At 45.6% G+C, this 21,199-nt stretch overlaps 1 protein-coding gene across 3 annotated transcripts; it reads right to left on the bottom strand.

The window, feature by feature from the left end:
* Positions 1–7,191: 7,191 nt before the first annotated feature.
* On the bottom strand, positions 7,192–13,429 carry LOC119465272 (uncharacterized). Of its 3 annotated transcripts, XR_007463443.1 has the most exons (5): positions 12,796–13,429; positions 11,654–11,722; positions 10,876–10,937; positions 9,738–9,818; positions 7,192–7,447 (listed from the first exon to the last, which is right to left on the bottom strand). XR_007463443.1 is itself a non-coding variant. In XM_049656045.1 (4 exons), exons 1-4 carry the CDS (start codon positions 12,959–12,961, stop codon positions 7,353–7,355), a joined length of 411 nt encoding a protein of 136 aa, XP_049512002.1. In that variant the 5' UTR covers positions 12,962–13,422; the 3' UTR covers positions 7,192–7,352. The 3 variants fall into 3 exon arrangements, 2 of the variants coding, with proteins under 2 accessions (XP_049512002.1, XP_049512003.1); XM_049656045.1 differs by lacking the exon at positions 10,876–10,937 and having other exon boundaries at positions 12,796–13,422; XM_049656046.1 differs by lacking the exon at positions 12,796–13,429 and having other exon boundaries at positions 11,654–11,861.
* Positions 13,430–21,199: the final 7,770 nt, after the last annotated feature.

Below are 21,199 nucleotides of genomic sequence, written 5' to 3'. Positions count from 1 at the left end.
AAAAAAAACTCGGTACATCCCTGACACATTTTGTAATTATAAACTACACTCTTAGCCAAGTCCTGGCTAGAATCCACGCGCGCAGGCAGGAAATCAGATCAAATTACGGCCGCTGATATACCGTTCGCTATGCAGCTCCATAGGCGGCCCCCCAGAGACAGTGGCCCATTTTCAAGCGGCTCAAGTTTAGGCGGCCCAATTCCAAGCGGCCTTCAGAATAGGCGTGAGCAAAGCTATGCAGGATTTTAAGTCAAATTTTTTCCTGGCTATTTGCGGCCTACCACAGGCGTGACTGCTCTGAAGGCGGCCTTATGCGTATGCGTCCCGAACGTCACTTGCGGGTAAAAAAAAGCAAATTTACACTTTATCCGCAATTATCGCTGCAAGTTTCGCAATTAGGAGTCACATAGCCTAATTAGAAACACATTCATCAGGGCAAATTACACACTCATGAAGATTCAACAACACCGTATTGCACATCACGTGGAATCGAAACCCGCGTACACTCGCATTTGTACAATCCGAAAGCACACATCCTAAGATTACACCACAGCGCCACCACGCTCAGGGCGTTCTTTTACGGGGATATATAGCTACCAAATGTATTTCAGGAATCGGCGGCGGTGGGTGGCGTTTCTCTGCAGTGCTGTGCTGTTGAGTATCGGAATATGTTTGTGTTTGCATCATTTGTGTTCCTTGCTGCTGGCACGCGTACATGTTTATCTTTCACCGGTTACCGCTTTTCACCGGCTAACAAATGTTAAACGTTATCGCTAGGCACAGGACGCGCCTGCACGTATATCGGAAGTTTCTCGAACGTTATCGATGCTTCTATCCGTTGTCTGTTATCACCGACGCTCATGTAATCTGATTGTATGAGCGACGCGAATTGTCTAGTAATTTCTGGAAGACACGCGGGCACCAGGGATTACTCTGGAACCTTCGATCACTCATTTATAAAAACCGACGCGTTTCGCCGCTGATCAGATTTCGACAATCGCCGACTGTGTTCGCCGCTTTCGTTGTGCTACGAGTGTAGCTTGCTTTCTTGGGCACAGGTTCGCCCACAAAACAATCAGTTTCGTCATACACAGTTTTACGACTGTTTTCTTCACCGCCACAACTACGTGATACTACGACTAACGATCGAAGGAAGACAACGTGAGAACTATTCTTCACGGCTTGTCGTCACCGCTGGAAAATAACAGATGTGCCGTTCTGCTCACGATCGAGTGCTTCTCCAATCCATGTATTATATATTCTCCGGAAATACGCGGATATAAAGTATAGCGCCAACCATCCACGTATGTGAATTTAATTCGAGTGTGTACTTGGGAGGATTCTTTTATTTTTTCCGCCAGTTCCATTCGTATACGGTCAACTGCGACGCCGGTACCAGTGTCACGAAGCCATTTCGACGTGCCTCACACTATACCATGTATGCGTTCTTTTCAAGTGCATTGGTTTACAGTTTGGTTCATTCCGCTGTAAGCTGTTGCCCTGAATTAGGAGCGGGTCGTTAGCATTTTGGAGCGCATGCATTCCAGCAATTGGAGACTGCGTATGCCGATAGCCGCGTCACATGCATCGGCACGCATGTTTAAATTACTAATGTGTCCACTTGTTGTGCGTGCACTGCTTGTGTACTGTGGCAGCGCTCGCTCTGAAAGCTTCTAAGGCCATCTGCACTCATGCGTGTGTGCAACATACATGCACAGGATGGACTTGCCGGCTAGTTGGATGAGCATTGTGAAAGAAGAAATAGCGCAAAACAAGGACGACGAAAAAACATGAACCACACCACAAAGCGCTGGTGTGGTTCATGCTTTTTCGTCGTCCTTGTGTTTGCGCTGTTTCTTCTTCCGCGATACATGCACACCACAGCAAGGTGCACGTAAGTTTCGGGGCATGGGGGGGTTAACTTCCTTTTCCCCGTTTCCTCTCAGTGTCAATGGCACAGTGCATTGCCCCGAATTGTGCACGTTTCGTCATCTGCTTCTCACAGAAAATGTTCCAGAAACACCCACCAAAACCAGGCACATTTGAACTAGGCAAGACGAAGCTCCATAGAAAAAAAAGTGGTATTGAAGGCTTTCAGTATTTTTCTTTACTCCAAAATGGTTGCGCTCTCGTAGCTTCCATGTACAGATAGTGCAGTGTTAGTTAAAAAGCATGAATTTCTGAATTCCTTGCCAAAATAAGCTTGTGAAATTATTTAGGTGCTAGAATCCTGGGTTTGTAGCAATCTTTGAAAACCCTTTATTTCTAAAATGCCATTTTCAAGGCATTGAAGGCCCTTGAATTTTTGAAGTAAAGGAAAGTCCTTAAATTTGTACACTTGACTAGACTTAGCAGACATTGCCAAGCATTTTTTAAATTTCTGTGACACACTCTCGTGCGTCACAGAGAATTTGTCTGTGGAGCTAATAGAAGGAACGTGAAATCCTTAAACCTGAAATACAAAGGAGCTGCGTATACAAGTTTTAGGCGCATGGAACCAGTACCTAGTGTACATGGAGAAACAGAAGAAGCAAAAAGCTCAACAGGAGAGGCATTCGAAGAGAAGCCGTGTTGAAGAGTAAATCGAGAGCTACAGACACAATAAAAAGAAACTAGAAATGACTATTGCTTACTTGATGGTGAAAAGTTGAGCCAAGAAATGACATCACATACACTATCAAATCAAACAGTATTCAAAAACTGCAAATGTTGCATTAATTGTGCTATTTCATAAAAACGTCAACCACTTTCTTGAAATGCCTCCTTGTGTGTGCGTTAGGGATGGGCGGTGAAAGGCAAATTAACAGTTTCAAATGTTTGAAATCAGTGAAATGCTACTTGTTTTTTTTTGTTTACATTATAATTAACGATGTCGTTGTTGAACAAGTTAAGTTATTGCCTGTCCAAGCTACTAAACACATTCATGAGGTCCTTGAAGCTAATATGTTGGGGCCCCGAAAGTACTTGAAAACCCTTGAATTTTTTCCTTCAATATTTCTACGAACCCTGTAGAACAACTGTCATGGAGTAGAAAGCTTGGCTGAGCAGGGACTTATACGCAGAGCACAGGAAGACTAGAAATGCAGTAGTAGGCATGGAGAGCCCTGAAATAAAAGTGCCACATCTGCTCGTCTGCCTTATGTTTCTGCAGTGACTGTCACATTTTAATACAAGTGCGCTTTCTGTTTTACTCCCATATATGCAACATTACCAACTCCAGTGTGGGGCAGTCCTTCAGCCAGTGCAGAAATCTTTCTGTACATCCCAGTCAGCTCTGTCATTCGTCCAGCATTGTATTACAAGATTTGTTAAAGTGGTTTAGCAGAATATGAGCAGTATACTCTTAAATTAGCTGTTTATTTGTATGCACACGTTCAGGTCCTCGGTTTGGTTGCGTGATAAATTGCCATACCTCAATTGACACAAGAAACAATTTTATCACAGTTTAATAAAATCCGAACAGTAATAATCATCACAACAATATAATGACATGCATTTCTTTTGGTACGTATACAGCCCATGTCTTGGCACTGTATAAATTCAACTATACATCACAAGTACTGTCTCCTGACCACTATTATTCACAGGTGTAAAACGATCACAGTAATTGTTCAACAAAAATCACAATGATAAGTGACATAAACTTTGTAACTGCTTAAATTTACATGAGCACAATGTACACAAATGGTCCCTGTGTACGTACACATGATTACACAGTGCCACCTGAGTTCTATTACTCACAGGTGTAAAACCAACAAAGCAGTTCTTTAAAAAATATCACAGCGCTTAGTGACGTACATGTTGCAACTCCGTTGTAAAAGCATAATACAAACACGGGAACACACAGAACGCTTGCAGTGGGCCTACATGTAAATACCACTGCCTGAGTACTAATTCAAAAGTGTAAAACCAACCAAGCAGTTCTTTGAAGATTATCACAGTGCTTAGTTACATACATTCTGTAACTGGCTTATATAAGCTTTATACAAACATGAGAACATACACGAAGCTAGCGGTGCACCTACATAGAAGTGCGGCCATCTGGGCACCATTATTTGCACGTGTAAGCTCAAAAGAACAGGTCGTTATAGTGACACACATTCTGTAACTGCCTTATATAAACATAGTACAAACACGTGAATGCAAAAAAAAACCTTTCTCTGTGCCTACACAAAGAGACCAACACAACAGGTAAACACCACTTTGAAGACAGATGTGACTGTGGCAAAGCACAGTGCTGTGCCAGTTGAAACTGCCATCCAGAAAAGTATTGAGCAATGCTTAAACCACACGCAATGAAGTGCTGAGATTTTGTGTCTAACGTACCTATTTTAATTCAAATTTCTTTATTATAGGGCTCTCTTCCAGATAAGGCATCTGATCAAACTGACCTGATTTTACAATTGCTACATGCATACAATGCACTCAGATATAAGTAACTGGTAATAATAATTATAAAAGGCGTTTAGAAACTTGATAGTGTGATGAAGATGTATGACTACAAAAGTGGTGTCTCCCTCGCACTTGTTAAAGAGAAGTAAGTACGAAACTTGTTCTTTTTCACTTTTTGCATTAATGAACGTCCGGAAACCTCAAACCCCACAAAAAATGCTGCTGTGTTAATAGTGTTATGAATAATTTTTTGTGAAAGCTTTTTACAGACAAGTTGTGGTCTCGTTTCTGGAGGTTGAGCTGTATCATGCAGAATAGCATGGAAAGTGGTCACATGGAGTGGTCGCAGGATATGCATCGGGTGCTACAAAATATCTTTTGTCAACAAAAAAAAGGAAATGAGGTCAGCCCTGATTCTCCGTTGATCCCAAATTCTTTGGAAAGCTGCTTCCTATTTGAAACTGATGGTATTTGTTTCAGTTCCTTGCATTTGCAACTTGATTTCACTCTCCGATCTCAGGTTACCCACTCCATGTCGAACATGTTGCGCATAACTATATTACGGTTCAAGGCAAGTTCAACAGGATTGAAATGCAGTCGGGCCAAAAGATTCTTTAAACCTGCTAAGGAGTGGGCAGCTAAAGAATGTCCTGTAACGGTCATCACAGCACCAAAAAACCTTTCACGGCCTCTGTCTGTATCAAAGATGATTCCTTCGTTGGCTCTTAACACTTGAATGAAATCTTCAAAAAAAATTAACTGGACATTATGCTTCTTCAGGTCAGCTGTGTGACTGACCCGCATCAAAAAGATGCTAGACAGTTTAGAACGCTGAGAAGGTGGCAGGTTTAATATTCTTAAATAAAATACACTGAGCTTGCCCAATTTGCCTCTTTGGTACCCATCGGATTAGCAAGTTCTATGTCATCATAATACAGGTTGAAAAGAACAACATTTTCTTGTGTATGTTAAAAATGGGATGCGAATGAACCCTTGTTCTATCCCAGAAGTCACGAAGTACAGAGTCAGTCTGCATTCTGCAGGGCTCACTTACATAGTCAACAATGTTTGGGTGCCTTAGCACATTTTGAAGGAGGTTTGCTAACTTTACAACATAAGTCTTTACATTCCCTGTGAGCTTTACCAGAGTTGGCGGCATATAGATACCCAAATTTCGATAGTGTAGCTTTCTCAGGCGGTCACTTTTCATTTGCTCAATATCAATGCTTCAGCTGCATCAAACATCTTTTTATTGCGATAGCAATTATATGGACACTCAAAAGCAGATTTCTGCCGTCGGCGTCGCCGTCGCCGTGAGGTTCCGTATGACGTCAATGGAGATGAAATCGTGGCCGCGCGCCGCCGAACGCTGTATGTGCGAGTGAAAGGGCGCGAGGGACGCGCTCTTTCACGGGGAGTGAACGCACGGCGGAGAACAAACGCGCGTTCTGCGCCGTGCTTCCTTAAGGGCTGCAGAAGTAGGCGTCTCTTTCCTCCTTTACAATCACCATATATGTAGAGCAAACGCGCCTTCTTCCGATGCGCGAGAGACCGTGGGGGAGGGGGGGAAGGGGGAGGGAAGGGAGGCGACGTTTAGCTGCGGCACCAAGTGCCTATTTATATCAGAGGCTCCGGCAACAGTCACCAACGCCGCACGCATTTTGAGCGAACGCGGGCAAAATGCCGACGGCGTCGACAACAGTTCGGCGCGTTGCCGGTGCTGCTGCATGTCCAAGTTTATACAGCTGATAAAGCTAATATCATTACTCCGTATATCTCTCTACAAATTTGCTATCGCAATTGATGCTTCGCCTTTCAGGTGAAACTGCGACAACTTTTTTACCTCTTCACCAACAACATCAACAACAATCTTATGACACCTGTGTTGTCCTGCTAGTCGGCTACAATGACCAGTTAATCTAGCAACCACACTGACAGTCTCTCTACTATCTTCTAATGGATGAGAGGTGTGTCCCACCATGCGTTCCACATTGTCGTCGCTATGTGGGCTGGTAGGGGAGGCAACAACTGTAATAGGTTTGAATACTGTGTTATACATGCTTATACTGTGTTATAACACCAAACATAGTCTTGCTCTCGCTGCACAAGAACACTGGCTCGCAGTCGTGGTGAAAAGCTTTCGTATGTTGAGCAGATGAGGTGTATGCACTACAAAAAAATCACAGCATATCCACGGGGTGAATGATGATGAGTGGGCGAAGCTCCGGAGGGAATCATCGGATCTCCCGCTTAAGGGGACGCTAGCACAAACGCGTTAGAGACGTGCAGTACTCTCTAGTAAGGGGGAGCGGCCACAGCATCTTACGCAGCCATTTACACATGCCGGAACGTGCACCGCGTTTGCCGACGCCATCACATGACTGCTGAGAGAGTATACCCCCCCGTATTCATAAACGCTCCTCGACTTGAACTTGACTTGCCACCGCCTTGGGCAGCGCGTTCGAAACGCGTTGAAGGTAAGGCGGAGAGGCCACAGCGTCTTACACCAGCTTCTTACACTGGCCGTAACGCGCTAGCACAAACGCATTAGAAACGCGCTAGAAACGCGGCCTTTCGTTAATGTTGGGTATTTATTGCCATCGTGGTGCTTGTGTCTATGTGTGCTTCGTGGCGTAGTGGGCTAACGCCGCGCGCTCGGAAGCGAGGGGTCCCTGGTTCGATTCCGCGCTACGGACACAACTTCGGAATTTTTTTCTCATTTTTCTCAGACTGGTTACACACTACTACTACGACGAGGGACGAACGGGTGCCGCCTTAAGGAGCTTCGCCCCTAAAAAGTCACAGTGGTAGCACACATGTTGCCCTACCAGGCCTGGTTCGGTTCCTTCTGACACTACTGCTGATGCTGACGTGCTGCTGCTTGCCTCGTACACTGTTGCAGCTGCAGTAGACACGGCAGTCTCTGTATCTATTGCAGCCGTGTCATCTGTCAAGGTAACTTAAGGTGGTATCGGGCTCACTTCTGCAACAGAGATGTCGTTTGCCCCTTGAGGGCTCTCGTCATCAGGGCCAATAATTTCGTAGGCATTGTCTCCTGCATCGAAGGACCAATAAGAACAGCCTGAATTAATAAACATAGCTCTCAAAAATACGGACATCAAAACCTAATCACAACCTTTGCACATCAGTGACCAGGCTTAATGAATAATACTTGCAGCAGGAGTTACACAATGGTGTGTGTTCATTACAGTAAAGCCTCATCAGAAGAGATACTCAAAGGGCATGGGAAACATGTATCTTGAAACCAAAAATTTGAAAAACAATGAGGAGCTAAACTAGATCACTTTATTATGCATCATCACTAAAGTATGTTTAGATATATCTGAAGGAATAATTGCTCAGGGTGGCTTAAAAGGCCCCTAAACTACCTCTCGATATTTCTTAAACATTTCAAGTAAACACTCGCATTGAAATTAGAACGCCGTCACGATCAACAATGCCAAACGCGGGGGCAGTGCTATGCACCGCGGGAGCGCCACAAAATGAAGAAAACCACCCCGTGCGCCTCTCCAAACTTTTCCTGCGCCCCCCCCCCCCCCCCCCCCAGTTCGTCCTGACATCACCAGGCTGTCTCTGATGATGTCACCGGTTTCTGGTGCTGTGGATTGGTCGAACGACAGTGTACGACTGCCGGCAAGGTCTGCAAGCAAAACGCGCGCTCCCTCTTCCTCGTCGCATTGCTCACCGTGCCATTGTGGGCAGCCAGTGGGGACAAAGAACAGAAACACCGACAGAAGGGTCTCCCGATGAGGCTCTTCAACACAGACAGTCACCATACGATTCCACTATATTGGCGAGGTCATTAGCAGCACCCCTAGCAGGACGACAGGCTGGCACGGCAGCAACAGAGCGCATTGGCGATGGCCTGTCACATTACATTTGGAGGTGTACTGGGCGAGGAAAAGACGATACCGTGCAGACGGCGCGTACCAGATGATAGAGTGAAATGAGCGGGGACTACTTTTCGATCATCAAACACACGTAACTCTGCTATTACTGCACCGGTGTGAAAAATTTACGTGGCTACGTGTTCATTGCCGTATCGTGTACAACTGCAACATCGCAACCAAATTTCGACCTCTGGGTGGTTTAGGGGCCCTTTAAAGAAGATGTTCACAGCACTTTTTTTAGTGACTGCAGATTGTATTAGCTTCCTTCCCAACTTCTGGAGTTTACACACTTCACTTTGCAAGTCTCCTTCTTGCTCGCAATACCTTTGAGGTACTCTTAGACGTTCGTCAGCTTCAACTGCCGACACTTTCTGTGCTGCACTGTCCTCGTTGTCCTCCTTTTCTAATTCATGTTTAAGGCGACATGTGCAGTTAACTTGTGTGAGGATTGCATGATCTTTAAGTCCTTCGGTGCACACGAGGTGCACGAAGTGAATGTGTCTGGGTTGTGTCGCTTCGAAATAGTGAAGAATACTTGAAAAGTCACCCTTAATAACAAAGGTGTCTCTTGCATGCAATGCTGTTAAGCGTGGCAAACATTGCAAAACCATCCAAACCATTTTCAAATGTCTCTTACAACCAAGGGTCTCTTGTAACGAGATTCTACTAAATATTTTTCATCTACGGATCATCTGCATGCACATGTATAGTCACAAAGACATGTTGCATGGAATGGGGAACCAGGAAACAGCTCATACTCTTACTTTTTGTCCCTTACATAAGCAGCTGATAACAATATGACAAAAAAGCGGGCGAAGAGGCTAGCATAGAAGATGATCCTTTAGCTCTAAACATTTTTGGGCCCACATCACTTCCTTATATGACATAAGGAAACAACTTGATTGCAGTAATGGCTGCAGTGATCTGGGTTGATTGCCCTGTATGTAATTTTATCACTGCGCTTTTTAGATGTCCTGCTGGTGATCCTGGCTGCACGATGCTTTTCATGCTTTTTGGCACGATTGCTTTCTGTTCATCTCCACTTTTTTTTCTGACTTTCTCCCCTTTCCCCTCCCTTCTTGTGTAAAGGAGCACACCTGATGTATCAAATCTGTTAACATGTGTGCTTCTCTGTGGTCTGCGTTGTATTTTTGCGCTGCACAAATCAATTCAATATATATATATATATATATATATATATATATATATATACACACAATGTCTCTCTCATGTTCAGCATTCAGGAGTGCCTGCATGCTCTTCTCTCCTGCTCCAGTGACGAAAAGGCGAACCTTCTTATGTACCATAGTAGAGGAACATTCAAAGGTTTCCACTGTACCCATTACATCATTCATCATGTGGATCTGTCACAATACAGAATAGCAGTGGTCATAATATTAGCCCATCATAACATAACTGTACATTAGCACGTACCGAGATGCTGTGAAACAGCTGTTACAAAGCCGCTGGTGCTGGCAATTTCAGCAGCAGTGCAGTGGTACAGCTGAGTGCCACCTGCATAGAGATGAATGCATATGCATGTTAACAACTCAGTAGTTGCTGACACTTTCGTAAGCTGTACACTGCACAATAAAGTAATCTAGACAACTTTGTTGGAACAAATGCACATAATTAAAACACCATTTAAACACTAACATTATTAACTGCCGCTGGCCTCTCACACAGTAAGGGATAATACTACTGAAACATCAGTGGATTGCTCGCAGATTACCAGAGTCCATAAAGGACAAGCTTTCCTTGACGCAAACAGCTTTAACAGCTATTAGTTTTCTTGATCATTTGATGTGCTAGCTTTGCTTTAAATGTCATGCAGTACTAGAAAATATGAAGTGCAGCATTTCTAGCAGCAGAAGTCGTCGTCAGCCTCATGGTACAACTGATTTTTGCACTGTTTGTGTCAGTGAGCCAACACATACAAAGAAAACCAAGTTCACACATATACAGTGCCATGTGCACTTCTCCTTCTGAAAATACAGTCACCAGTTTGAATGCTGCTGACCGGAAAGGTTATATAGAGTGCGACACTGCATGGAACTACCACTTATGACTGTATATGTATGATCTGCTTATTGGAGAGGTAGTCACATGCCATTTCTAGTCTCTTTTAGAAGCATTACTAAAGGCAGAATTAAAATTATTCATATGTCACGAATTTCACACACCCACAGTTTGGTTAAATAACTTGTGAGAAAAAGACATGTTTACCTGGAATAGCAACCCTTTTTCCTGCTGCAAAACGTTCCTTTATATTAATGACATAACTTTACAGCGTCATAATTTATCGTGTTTCTCGCAACTACTTACCGGAAGTGGCGAGTTAAGAGTGTTGATACGTGACTAATTGGGCAACAATACTGCCTAATACAAATTCTTCACGAACACGAGCACACGTCCCTCGCAGTTAATGGCAACCATATATACCTCTGTGAAACATGATCGCACCTTTGTGGTCAAAATACACGTTAGTACGACATCACCACCTCATAAAAAAAACTCAGTACAAGCCAGCAGCCGACAGCATAATGTGAAATTGCAACTGATGTCCACTTACTGGTGGCCTGTGGTTGAGTTACTTCTGACTGGGTGCTGAGAAACCCATGTCCTGGGTTGACCCTACAAAACATACAGGGTTATGTGAAATGTTGAAAATGTATACACGCCGGCATTTCATAATTAAGTCGCAAAATTCATTCATTAAATCCATTCATACGTCACGAATGTCACACATCCACAGTTTGGTTAAATAACTTGTGACAAAAAGACTTGTTTACCTGGAATAGCAGCCTTTTTTTCCCGCTGCAAAACTTTCCTTCAAATTATTGAAATAACTTTACAGCGTCATAATATATTGTGTGTTTCTCACAACTAGTTGCCGGCACTGACGAGTTACAGCGTTGATACATGACTCATTGGGCGACAATACTGCCTAATATAAATGCTTCACGAACACGAGTACATGTCCCTTGCAGAGAATGGCAACCATATATACCTCTATGAGACATGGGGCCGTATTCTGAAACGTTCCACTTCTGCGATATTTATTTTTCGCTTTCACGTGCGCGCTGATTGGCTGGTTGAGCAAAATTGAATGACGTTGGGCTCAACCAGCCAATCAGCTCATCCAATTTTGCTAAAACAGCCAATCATCGAGCGCCTGAAAGCGAAAAAGAAATTTCGCCGAAGTGGAACGTTTCAGAATACGGCCCCAGATCGCACCTTTGTGGTCAAAATGCACGTTAGTACGACATCACCACCTCATTAAAAATAATAACTCAGTACAAGCCAGCAGCCGACTGCATAATGTGAAATTGCAGCAGATGTCCACTTACTGGTGGCCTGTGTATGAGTCACTTCTGGCAGTTGACTGGGTGCTGAGAAATACACATCCTGGGTTGTCCCTACAAAACATACAGGGTTATGTCAAATGTTGAAAATGTAACACGCCGGCATTTCGTAATTAGGTCGTAAAACAAACGAGTAAACTAAAGACAAATGTGATGTCAACAAAGTACGCATCATATGATAAGCTGTCAACTGGTAATGCATTCCGGGAATAACCTAATGCAAAGGAAAGACTACACACAACGTTGACACACGATTTAACTCGCTCTAGGTTTCTTCGTGTCAAATATAGTCAAATAATTATGTGTCTCGTGGTTGGGGCCTAATTAGTGTAAATTACACACTATATTATTTAAGTATAAAGTGCATGCCCGCGATCTTGCGCACGACTGCGACAAGCGACGCGATGGAGATGGCTGTCGCGTTCGCTCGTCGTCTACAGTACGTACCGCATGCGAGCGACGACTTTTTAGCGACGTCTCCCCGGTGCTACCCGTATGTGGGCAGCAAATACGCGCCGAAACTGGCGTGACGCGTGCTTCATTAATTTGTGTTTTACTGTAAACAGGAGCATAAATATTTCTAAAAGTCTTGCACTTGGTTCTTATCCTTGCACGTATCAAAAAGTCGTTTGCTCGTTCCGTGCGACAATTCGTAGCACTCGACTGATGTTCTGTACATCCTGTTTCGGCTTCGCGCTATTGGCTAGTCGCTCATAGCACTTTCGGGCGACCGAGCGACGAATTCTATATTTCCAGAACCAAGCGATCTGTTCGCGCGACGGCCCGTTTCGTCGTTCGAAGCTGTCGATCGTCGCCGTCGCGCACGAATTAAATCGCTCTCATGCGGTTTGGGCTTTACCCTGCAAAACATTTCTTCAAGGCGCACATGTGCGCGCTTCGACTGAGTAGCGCTGTAAAATTTACGTACATGGCATTTAATATAGTTGCTAAACACGGATTCTCTTTGCCCTGTGTCGTGTACAGTGTGCTACATTTACCTGCCCTCTTTTTTTTTTTGCATTAGCCATACTGTGTAGCACTGCGCGCGTCAGTACCTATACGCGCGTCAGTAAACCTTACGACACATAAATAGAAAAAAAAAACAAAAAAACAGAAGTGCCACTCACCAATTCGAGCATGTTGTACTGGGCTGTGCCCACAGTATGAGCACCAAGCGGCCTGGAATGGTGCAGCAGGTACGTTGTTCGCGGAACGGCAAAATCCGTCGCGCTCACATTGCGGGGCATTGCAATGGCCTCGCAACACACCTTTCGTGTCCACTGGTGAAAACATATCGCCCTGCTGCGCACGCGAAGGGCGCCGCCAACACAGTTCCAATCTTTGCAACCAGTTTGCACGAAAAGTCCGCAGAACGGGAGCTTCGCCATGGCGCGTCCGCGCGGCTCGGCGACTCCTCCGATGTCAATCCGAAACTTCTTCTCTCTTGTATATATTTTTTCTTTTCCTTCGCGCGTGCGCGGTGGGTTTGTTTACGGCGCTCCGGCATGCTTCGGCCGCTTCGGCGCATTCCGTCACGCATCGCGCACGAACATCGGTGTGAGGGGCCGTATACGGACAGCGGCCGCGTAACAACGAGCGCATATAGGCAGTACTAGTTGGTTTGGAGGCCGCTTGAAGAGTGTCACGTATATCTCCCTTTGTCGGGCTGCCCATAGCCGTTATATTAAGCAGTACGTCGAAGGGTGCCGGTTCTAGCCAGGCTATTATCCAGGACCGGACTAAGAGTGTACGCGGATCCTAGAGGTGGATTGAAAAGTACGCCTATCCTACTCTCTGCTAATTCCACGGTGGTTCTGGCCTGACGGGTTGCGTTGAGGGGTCTCACAATGTGTGGGTTCATGTGTAATTTGCGTCTTTGCCATGGGACTGAAGCAAATTCCGAACCCAGAAAAAGTGTCTTGCTGGGTGAGTACGTATTCACTTTGTTTGTGCAGCAGAGCGACTTGTCGTAACATGGCAGCATAGAACCTAGTCCATTACAGCGACGCACATCAAGAAAAAAAATGGCGCTCCAATCCAATCTGTGAAGGTGGTTCGCCAGCGAAATTGTGGCATCACCTGATCCGTTGACCAATGTGATGTAGGTTTGGGCTAGGTGCTGCCGAGCCTGAGCACGACGCCGTCGTGGGTATTGATGCGTATACATGTGTATATTTCACCGGTGGCCGCTTTCCACCGGCTAGCAAGTGTTAAACGTTATCGATGCTTCTATCCTTCGTCTGCGGTCACCGACGCTCATGTAATCTGATTGTATGAGCGACGCGAATTGTCTAGAACTTTCTGGAAGACACGCGGGCATCAGGGATTAATCTGGAACCTTCGATGACTGGGGTATAAAAGCCGACGCGCTTCGCCCATAGAGAAAGAAATTCAACAAGAGGGGACACTCGGCAAAAACTGGCAACAGGAAACACGTCACCATACGTCACGCTATACTTTTTACACCGAACGTTAGCTGCCGCGAGCATCGAAAAAAAAAGAAAGTAAACTTAAGTTAACAGGAATTGATTTATTTTTTTTAATTCTTTGCCGCGAAAACTAAAATGTTTTGCGTATAAATGAACTTAAACTTTGCGACTTTTTTTCCTTGCCTTACCTAGCCACAGGTAAATGACGCGCCAGATACATGCGTCATCCGCCAGACACTCCCCCGAAGCCAGCGAGGATGGCTGCGCGCGCGTTTGAGCGCTCGCGCGCGGCGACCCGTCTGTCTCCTTATTTTTTTCTTTTTTTAAATCTAACTTGGTTTATTGGGTTCTCGGCGTATTCTTGCATTCCTTCTGCACTGGGACAAGACACCACTGCACTATTGGACTACGGCAAGGTGAGAAATCTTGTTTCACAGTCTACGACGCAATTAGGCTTACGACACGGGACCGAGACTTAAGACGCAGTTAACGAAAAACAGCTCGGCCATCCTGGCGCAGTTAATTTGAGTTAATGAATCGTGCTGAGACATGTTTCCGACGCTTCCTATGGGACTATTGTAACTTATTTCGGTTTTTGAGCCACACTGGCCGCGCAGGGCGCCGTGTCGCAGTTAGCGAGAACTCAGCCGTGGTGCATCTTGCTCGTGCATCTTGCAAGAAGTTTGTGCCGCTTTCTCTGACGCCAGACATTACTGAAAAGTAATTTCGTTACTTTCTGGGGTACTTTTGAGGCACGCTGGCCGCACAGCGCGCTGTGACGCAGTTAGCAATAAGCAGCTCGGCCGTGGTGATAAAGGTAGTTTGGCGTGTAACGAATCTTAGAGGGACAAGTCTGTGACGTTTTTTGTGGCTCCGTAACAACATATACCTTCTTTCGGTACTCACGCCTGTTGAAAACGCGATGGGCGATTGCCAAGAGTGATAACATGTGGTGTGCTGCTGGCGCCGGCATAACGCGCGAACGACGAACATATCAGAAACTTGTAATTCGAAAATTACGTCTTCTAAAGGACTGAAAAAAGGCATTGCACCCACGCATTTGTCTTGAGTGCCTGTTGCGTCCGTCTCTATGTATGTAGCGTACCGTCGCGTCGCCCGAGGCCAAGTTTTGGAAACGCGAAGTCGCTCGTGTATTTGTGCTGCCAAAGTGCAGGAAATAATGCCCGGAAATGGGGGAACGCTTGGAAATCAGATGTTTTCATATATGTTTGGGATGAGTCGGGTATTTTCTACGCCATGTATGTAAAAGCGAATTGCTTTTGTTTGTAATGCCGCCCATTCACCGCTTTCGCACGTTTCGCCTCTACACGCAGTATGTCTAAATACCAAAATGAGTCATGCGTGTAACATGCTGTTACGTGCTTGCAAATGTAACATGCTTGTAATTTACTTTTCTTTCAGCTGGTGCCGTCCGGTGGAGATTCATACAGGAACTACTGCCTTACCTGCTGGTGTCACAACGTTGGATGAACGCACAAAAAGCGCGGAACAAGCTTTTATATAGAGCAAAATAAATATTTCCTCATTGCACAAAAGGTCTTGCGTCTACTTTGTGAAATTGCACGTGGCACAGATTCGATGGGACTTTACGAGATCGTTCGCAATCATTTTTACTAAATAATAAACCGATTTTGCACGAAGAGCAAAAAAAAAAGGGGGGGGGGCGTAGCTGGCGTGCTAGCTTGCGTTCAAAATACGCGCGCCCAAAACCGAAACCGGAAGTGATGTAAGTGATCGACACCGACCGCTTGGCACGCTGCAGTCAATTCGGCTGCTGGGCCCTATGGGAGTGTCCCCTCTTGTTGAATTCCTTTCTCTGTGCTTCGCCGCTGATCAGATTTTGGACGATCGCCGACTGTGTTCGCCGCTATCGTTGTGCTTTGAGTGTAGCTTGCTTTTGTGGGCACAGGTTCGCCCAATAAACAACCAGTTTCGTCATACACAGTTTTGCGACTGTTTTCTTTACCGTCACTACTACGTGACACGGTATTAACGTTGATGTTCCTTTCCTCGCTCGTCGTTTTCGCGCTGCTCATCACGCGTCTTAACTGGGCGTGGCTTGCTTTGGGACGGAACCGCTGCATCCTGCCTATAGACTGAGCATGACGCCGTTGTGCATATTGAGGTAGCTGTCCCCGTCGTCATTCACCGTGTTCACGCTGTTCTTCAGGAGCCCTAACTATGCGTGGCCTTTCCATAGTGATATCACAACATAATTGAAATGAGTTGCTAGGCGCGCTCCTCATTTACATATGAAAGTGCAGTTACGTCACTCATTTCGTATACTACAGTCGCGGCTTCATGGCAGCTGCAGCTTGTGCAACCGTAATTTTTACCGGGAAACGCTTGCGGCGAACGCTATGCGCGAAGGGGAACTTTTTGGTTCTTTTTTACAGCGAAGCAGTTAGTCTCTACTTAGTCGAGATTTTTCGTGGACTCGTTCAGTGCTTCCCCCAAAAACAGTACCGCCACCTAGCGGCCCCAGCCACTCAGAAAGACCTCAAATAGCAAGTGGAAAATAGATTTTTCTTTGACATTCCGTGTAAAAAAATAATGTTTTGTTGTATATTCGAACTGCAACCAGAAGCTGCCATGTCGGCAGCGTATGTGTAAGTAGTACTTTACGAACTTTCTCAGACAATTTACTTTAAAACGTTCAATTAGTTCTATAAGGCATTTGCGCTTGGCAGATCGCCTAGAAGAAGCGGGATGTATGCTGCACTTCCGCACACGCGCATGCGCGCGTGACGTGCGTCACATGCGGTGGTGGTGCTTGTCTAACGTGGTCTAACGTTGGCAACAGCTTCGTTGTACATCCACTTTTACGGCCAGGAATTGGCATGGATTGTCCACGCGTGAGGCGGGTCGGCTCCGTAGCGTAACAAGAGGTATTAAGGTTTAATAATTAAAAGAAGTAAGTCAGTGGGAGATAGCGACTTCCAGCCCAAGATTTACTAATTTCCAATTCTAGTCTCTGAGGAGCAGCGGGTTCTTGGCCTGGACCGTCAGCAGTCCTCGGTTTGAAAAACATCCAGTCCGACTGTTCACCCAATTGGCCGAATTCTTTGAAATAGTGGTAGGTCTTGCACTCGCGTAGCTTACTGCTAATTGTGGTTCCTCCTGCAGCCACACACACGAAGCGTAGTTCCTATGATTGACCGTTAAACAATGAGTTACACTTCAGTGGCCAATGCAAATGTGGTGAGCGCAATTGCAGGTCTCACTACTTGGAAGGACTAGAAGAGCACCCGCAATTTAATACCAATTCTGAACTCGAATAGAGTGATTGCAAGCAAGAAAGTCAAAAGGACAACAGAATGTGATCATCTAGTCACTTTATTTCATTTTTTTTACATTTTCCCATAACTAAGGAATGGACAATCTTCTCCCGGGGCACAACACAACGCTTCCCAGAAACAAGACATCTACGTCGATGGGCTCGACCAAGTCCACAAGTTGAAACAATCGTACTTTCATTTAGAGAACAGTTTGAGATTTACAGGGATGCGGCGAATAAACAAAGAGGAGGGCCAATAGCTAAAGCCCGACAAATTCTGAAATAGAAACTACCCGCAGCTAATCAACGGGCTTTTCAGCTGCAACCAATTAGCAGGATGATATTGAAGGCTTCGTGAATTTGCCAAACGTCTACGACGCACACGTCTGTTCCCCACAGCACAGTTAGGTGTGCCAAATAAGCGACGTAAGTGCTGAGCATTTGTGAGCATATTCCTCCATCTAAATCATGATGCGTTTGCATCACTGTTATAAATAAAGTAGAAACCTTGCGGGTGGCCACGAGACAGACAGAAAACCTTTAGTGTTTGTATCGTGAAGTGTTTGCCCACTCTGCGTAAACTACTGTGTGGCACCTGAGTGACACCGGAAAAGAACCAGTGTTTGTGAGCATACATTGCTAACAGCGGCAGGAAGAAGGCTGCCCTGACTCCGGTGCAGCGCCAATAAGCGGAGCGTCAACATGTGTCCACTTTGTTTCGTGGTTCCTCCAGCCAAGTACAACTACATAGATTGATGTCATCAATCCGTTAATTGTGAAATCTCGGAGGTAAAGCCAACCTCTTTTTATGGCTTTCATAGCGCATGAAAAGTCATTGGATTCAGCAGTCATGGAGGCATTGCGTAATCAAGGAGTGGACATTGCATAGGCGATTATCTTGTGAAATTTAAACGAATATTCCCTAGCTAAATTGTTTGTCGATAGGAAAAGCAAGGCAAGGAGACAATTCCTTGAATGACATTCAGTGCATCAATAGACGTATTGAAGCTATTAGACGCAAAGACTTAGGAGCGAGGATCAGTTGAAAATATCTCAACAACCTTCGGTTTGCTTCGGTTTGTCCGGTTCACCGACACTGGGTATGAATTGCAACAAATGAGAACCTAAACCGGAACGTCCTAGAGTAGGTATCAAGGTTATTGTGCAAAAGACAAAGGTAATGTTCAATAGCTGGGCAAGAAAACAAGAATTCATGACCCCCAGTCAATCTCTACAGTCGGCGCACAAGTACGTTTATCTTGGTCAATTACTCACAGGGTCCCTAATCATGAGAGAAAAAAAAATTTAATAAAAAGAATAAAAATGAGTTGGAGTGCACACGGCAGGCAGTACCAAATCCTCACTGGGAGCTTAACTGTGTTGGAAAGACAAGTGTACAATAATTTATTTCAACCGGTGGTATTAGAGGGGCAGAACCTTTTTAGGGTACAAAGAAGCTCGGGAACACTTTTAAGTACCGCGGAAAGAGCGAAGGAAGAAAAATGATAGGCGTTACGTTAAGAGACAGGAAGCAACAACAGAGAGCAAACGAGTATAGCCGATATTGTAGTTGCCATTAACCCTTTCTGTCCTGAACGTTCTATTCTGGGAAATTTTATTTTGCTTGACATATTTTACGTGAACAAACTTCCGGAAGTATGGTACAAAAAAAATTCAAATGTTCGAATTTTTAGCAAGGTATGCATAAGTGGCACATGAGGACACCAGGGCTGAAACGTTGCGAACACTTGATAGGTTCTTTGGAAAACCTACAGCCATGCTGAGTGTGAAGCCACAAAGCAGGCGAAGGAGGAAGGCGCCTTGAAGTGGGGAAGAGAATCACGCGCCGGGGAAATTACGGAGGAGCGCACGGAGCGGGCGGCAAAGCAACGCATCCTAGAGCAAAGTCTAGGATGCGTTGAGCGAAGCGGGACAGGACAAAAGAGGCAAAGCTTCGCAGAGGAGGAAGGTAGACGAAGCAGGCTGGGTTGGAGGTACCGGTTTCGTCTCGTGATCTAGTTACCCAGCGCCGTGCGAGAAAGATGGAGGAGCAACGCAAGCGAATCGACCGACACCGAAGTCATCGCATCTGCAGATCGCTTTCAAGATACGGCGGGCGCTCCTGCGTAAAATGCGCAGTTGCTACCAGAGTACAAGCAGCACACCCTCCCTCCCGCGCTGCCTTCCCACTTTCCTCACTTGGGCGCGATTCGACTCGCCGCCGCACGCTTTCGCTCGAACATACAGCATACGGCGCGCGAGGACAATGTTATAGCCCTTGAACTTTATACGGAGCATCGCAGCTACAACGACGGCAGAAATGCGCCTGAAGTGTCGATGTCATTGATCTCGCAAGTATGTAGGAATGGCACACATACGCTTGCGCTTAACCCGCGTTCACGAAGTGGAACGTTTTTTTTTTATTTAAGAATAATCTCTATGTGCCTGAAATTGTTATGCAGGTTATGCCCAAGGAAGTTTGAAAAAAAATTCCTTGGTTATGCCCAATTGTCAGGTGAATAACACTCCTGAACGAGCAATTAGCCGACTTTGACGCAGCCTTTGCACGGTAGGGCAGCTCATACTGTGCTCGAGGTTCTTAACGGCAACACCCCGGTGCGTCGCAAGATAGCAGTCGACGATGAAGAAAGGAAATGTAAGCGCCCCTAATGCAAGCCCGCAGAGATTGCGTGCTCGATGGCTGAGTTTGTGCGCCGACGCGCCTAAAGCCCATCTCGCCAAAGAGCATGCCAGCTGCGCACGAACTTCCGAAGCTCGTGGAGCACCGTGTAACGCAAAAGCGTGAATCGTGCCGTGGCCCCATATTCAAGATCACCATCGTCTCATTGCAACGACCACTTGCGTCGACATTGTCCCCTTTAACGTCGACACTTGGTCGACGCTTTCTTTTTTCTTGTTGAAGTGTATGAGCGGCAAACAGCACGGTTAGTTCATAACATCATCCATAGTAACAATTGAACGAAAGAGTCTTACCATATTTGTGATAAATTAAGAAACGACTCTGTGAAATTGTACGTTGTTTCAGTGAGGTTCACTTTACGCATATGCGCACACGTGTACATTTCCTCAATGCATGCGTCACCCTGGCACTCCTCAAGATTGGAAATCTTTTGACTGGTGTAGTACAAGTAAAGAGGCTCACTTGTGTTGAGTACCTGCGAGAATAACGGCAAACATGGTATTATTTATTTATTTAGTTTATAGATACTGCAATCCCAAAATAGAATTTTAGCATGGTGGGTTAATACAAACGTATTACAAACAATTGGCAGGAAGAGAAAACAGAATAGAAACTAATAAAGCGAACAAATAAGCAAAGCCCTTAGGCGTTGATACACCCACGCTGACGCCTGGTGGCACGTCTCCTCCATCACGACTACCAACGTCGATGACCATGAGCAACCGTCGTGCATATGGAAGCTGCACTACGCTGCACACGCTAGCACAACGCGAAAGACGAAGCACGTAACTGACACACTAATACAACGCGCAAGACAAAGCACGTAACTGAATCGTCACCGAGTCAAATCAGCGCGTACAGCGCGTCGCAATTGCAGCCTCCGCGATCAACTTCAGAAACATTTTCAGAGCTAATTGCGGAGGCCACGCTCCGCTGTGCTGAGTACGGTGAACGCCACCTAGGTGGCGTTGGTAGTGCTTCTTGATGCCAGCGTCCCTTCGAATGCTGGCATCGAGGCGTCGTAGTACTGAGACCACCGAAGCGTTCACTGTCGGTGCGCGTTAAGGCCGGAATACATGGAGCGAATAACCGGCGTCCGAGCG

The sequence above is a fragment of the Dermacentor silvarum genome, chromosome 9, assembly GCF_013339745.2.
Source record: "Dermacentor silvarum isolate Dsil-2018 chromosome 9, BIME_Dsil_1.4, whole genome shotgun sequence".
Classification (NCBI taxonomy): domain Eukaryota; kingdom Metazoa; phylum Arthropoda; class Arachnida; order Ixodida; family Ixodidae; genus Dermacentor; species Dermacentor silvarum.
The sequence above is the reverse complement of the archived record's forward strand: the minus strand, read 5'-3'. Positions and strand labels throughout refer to the sequence as shown.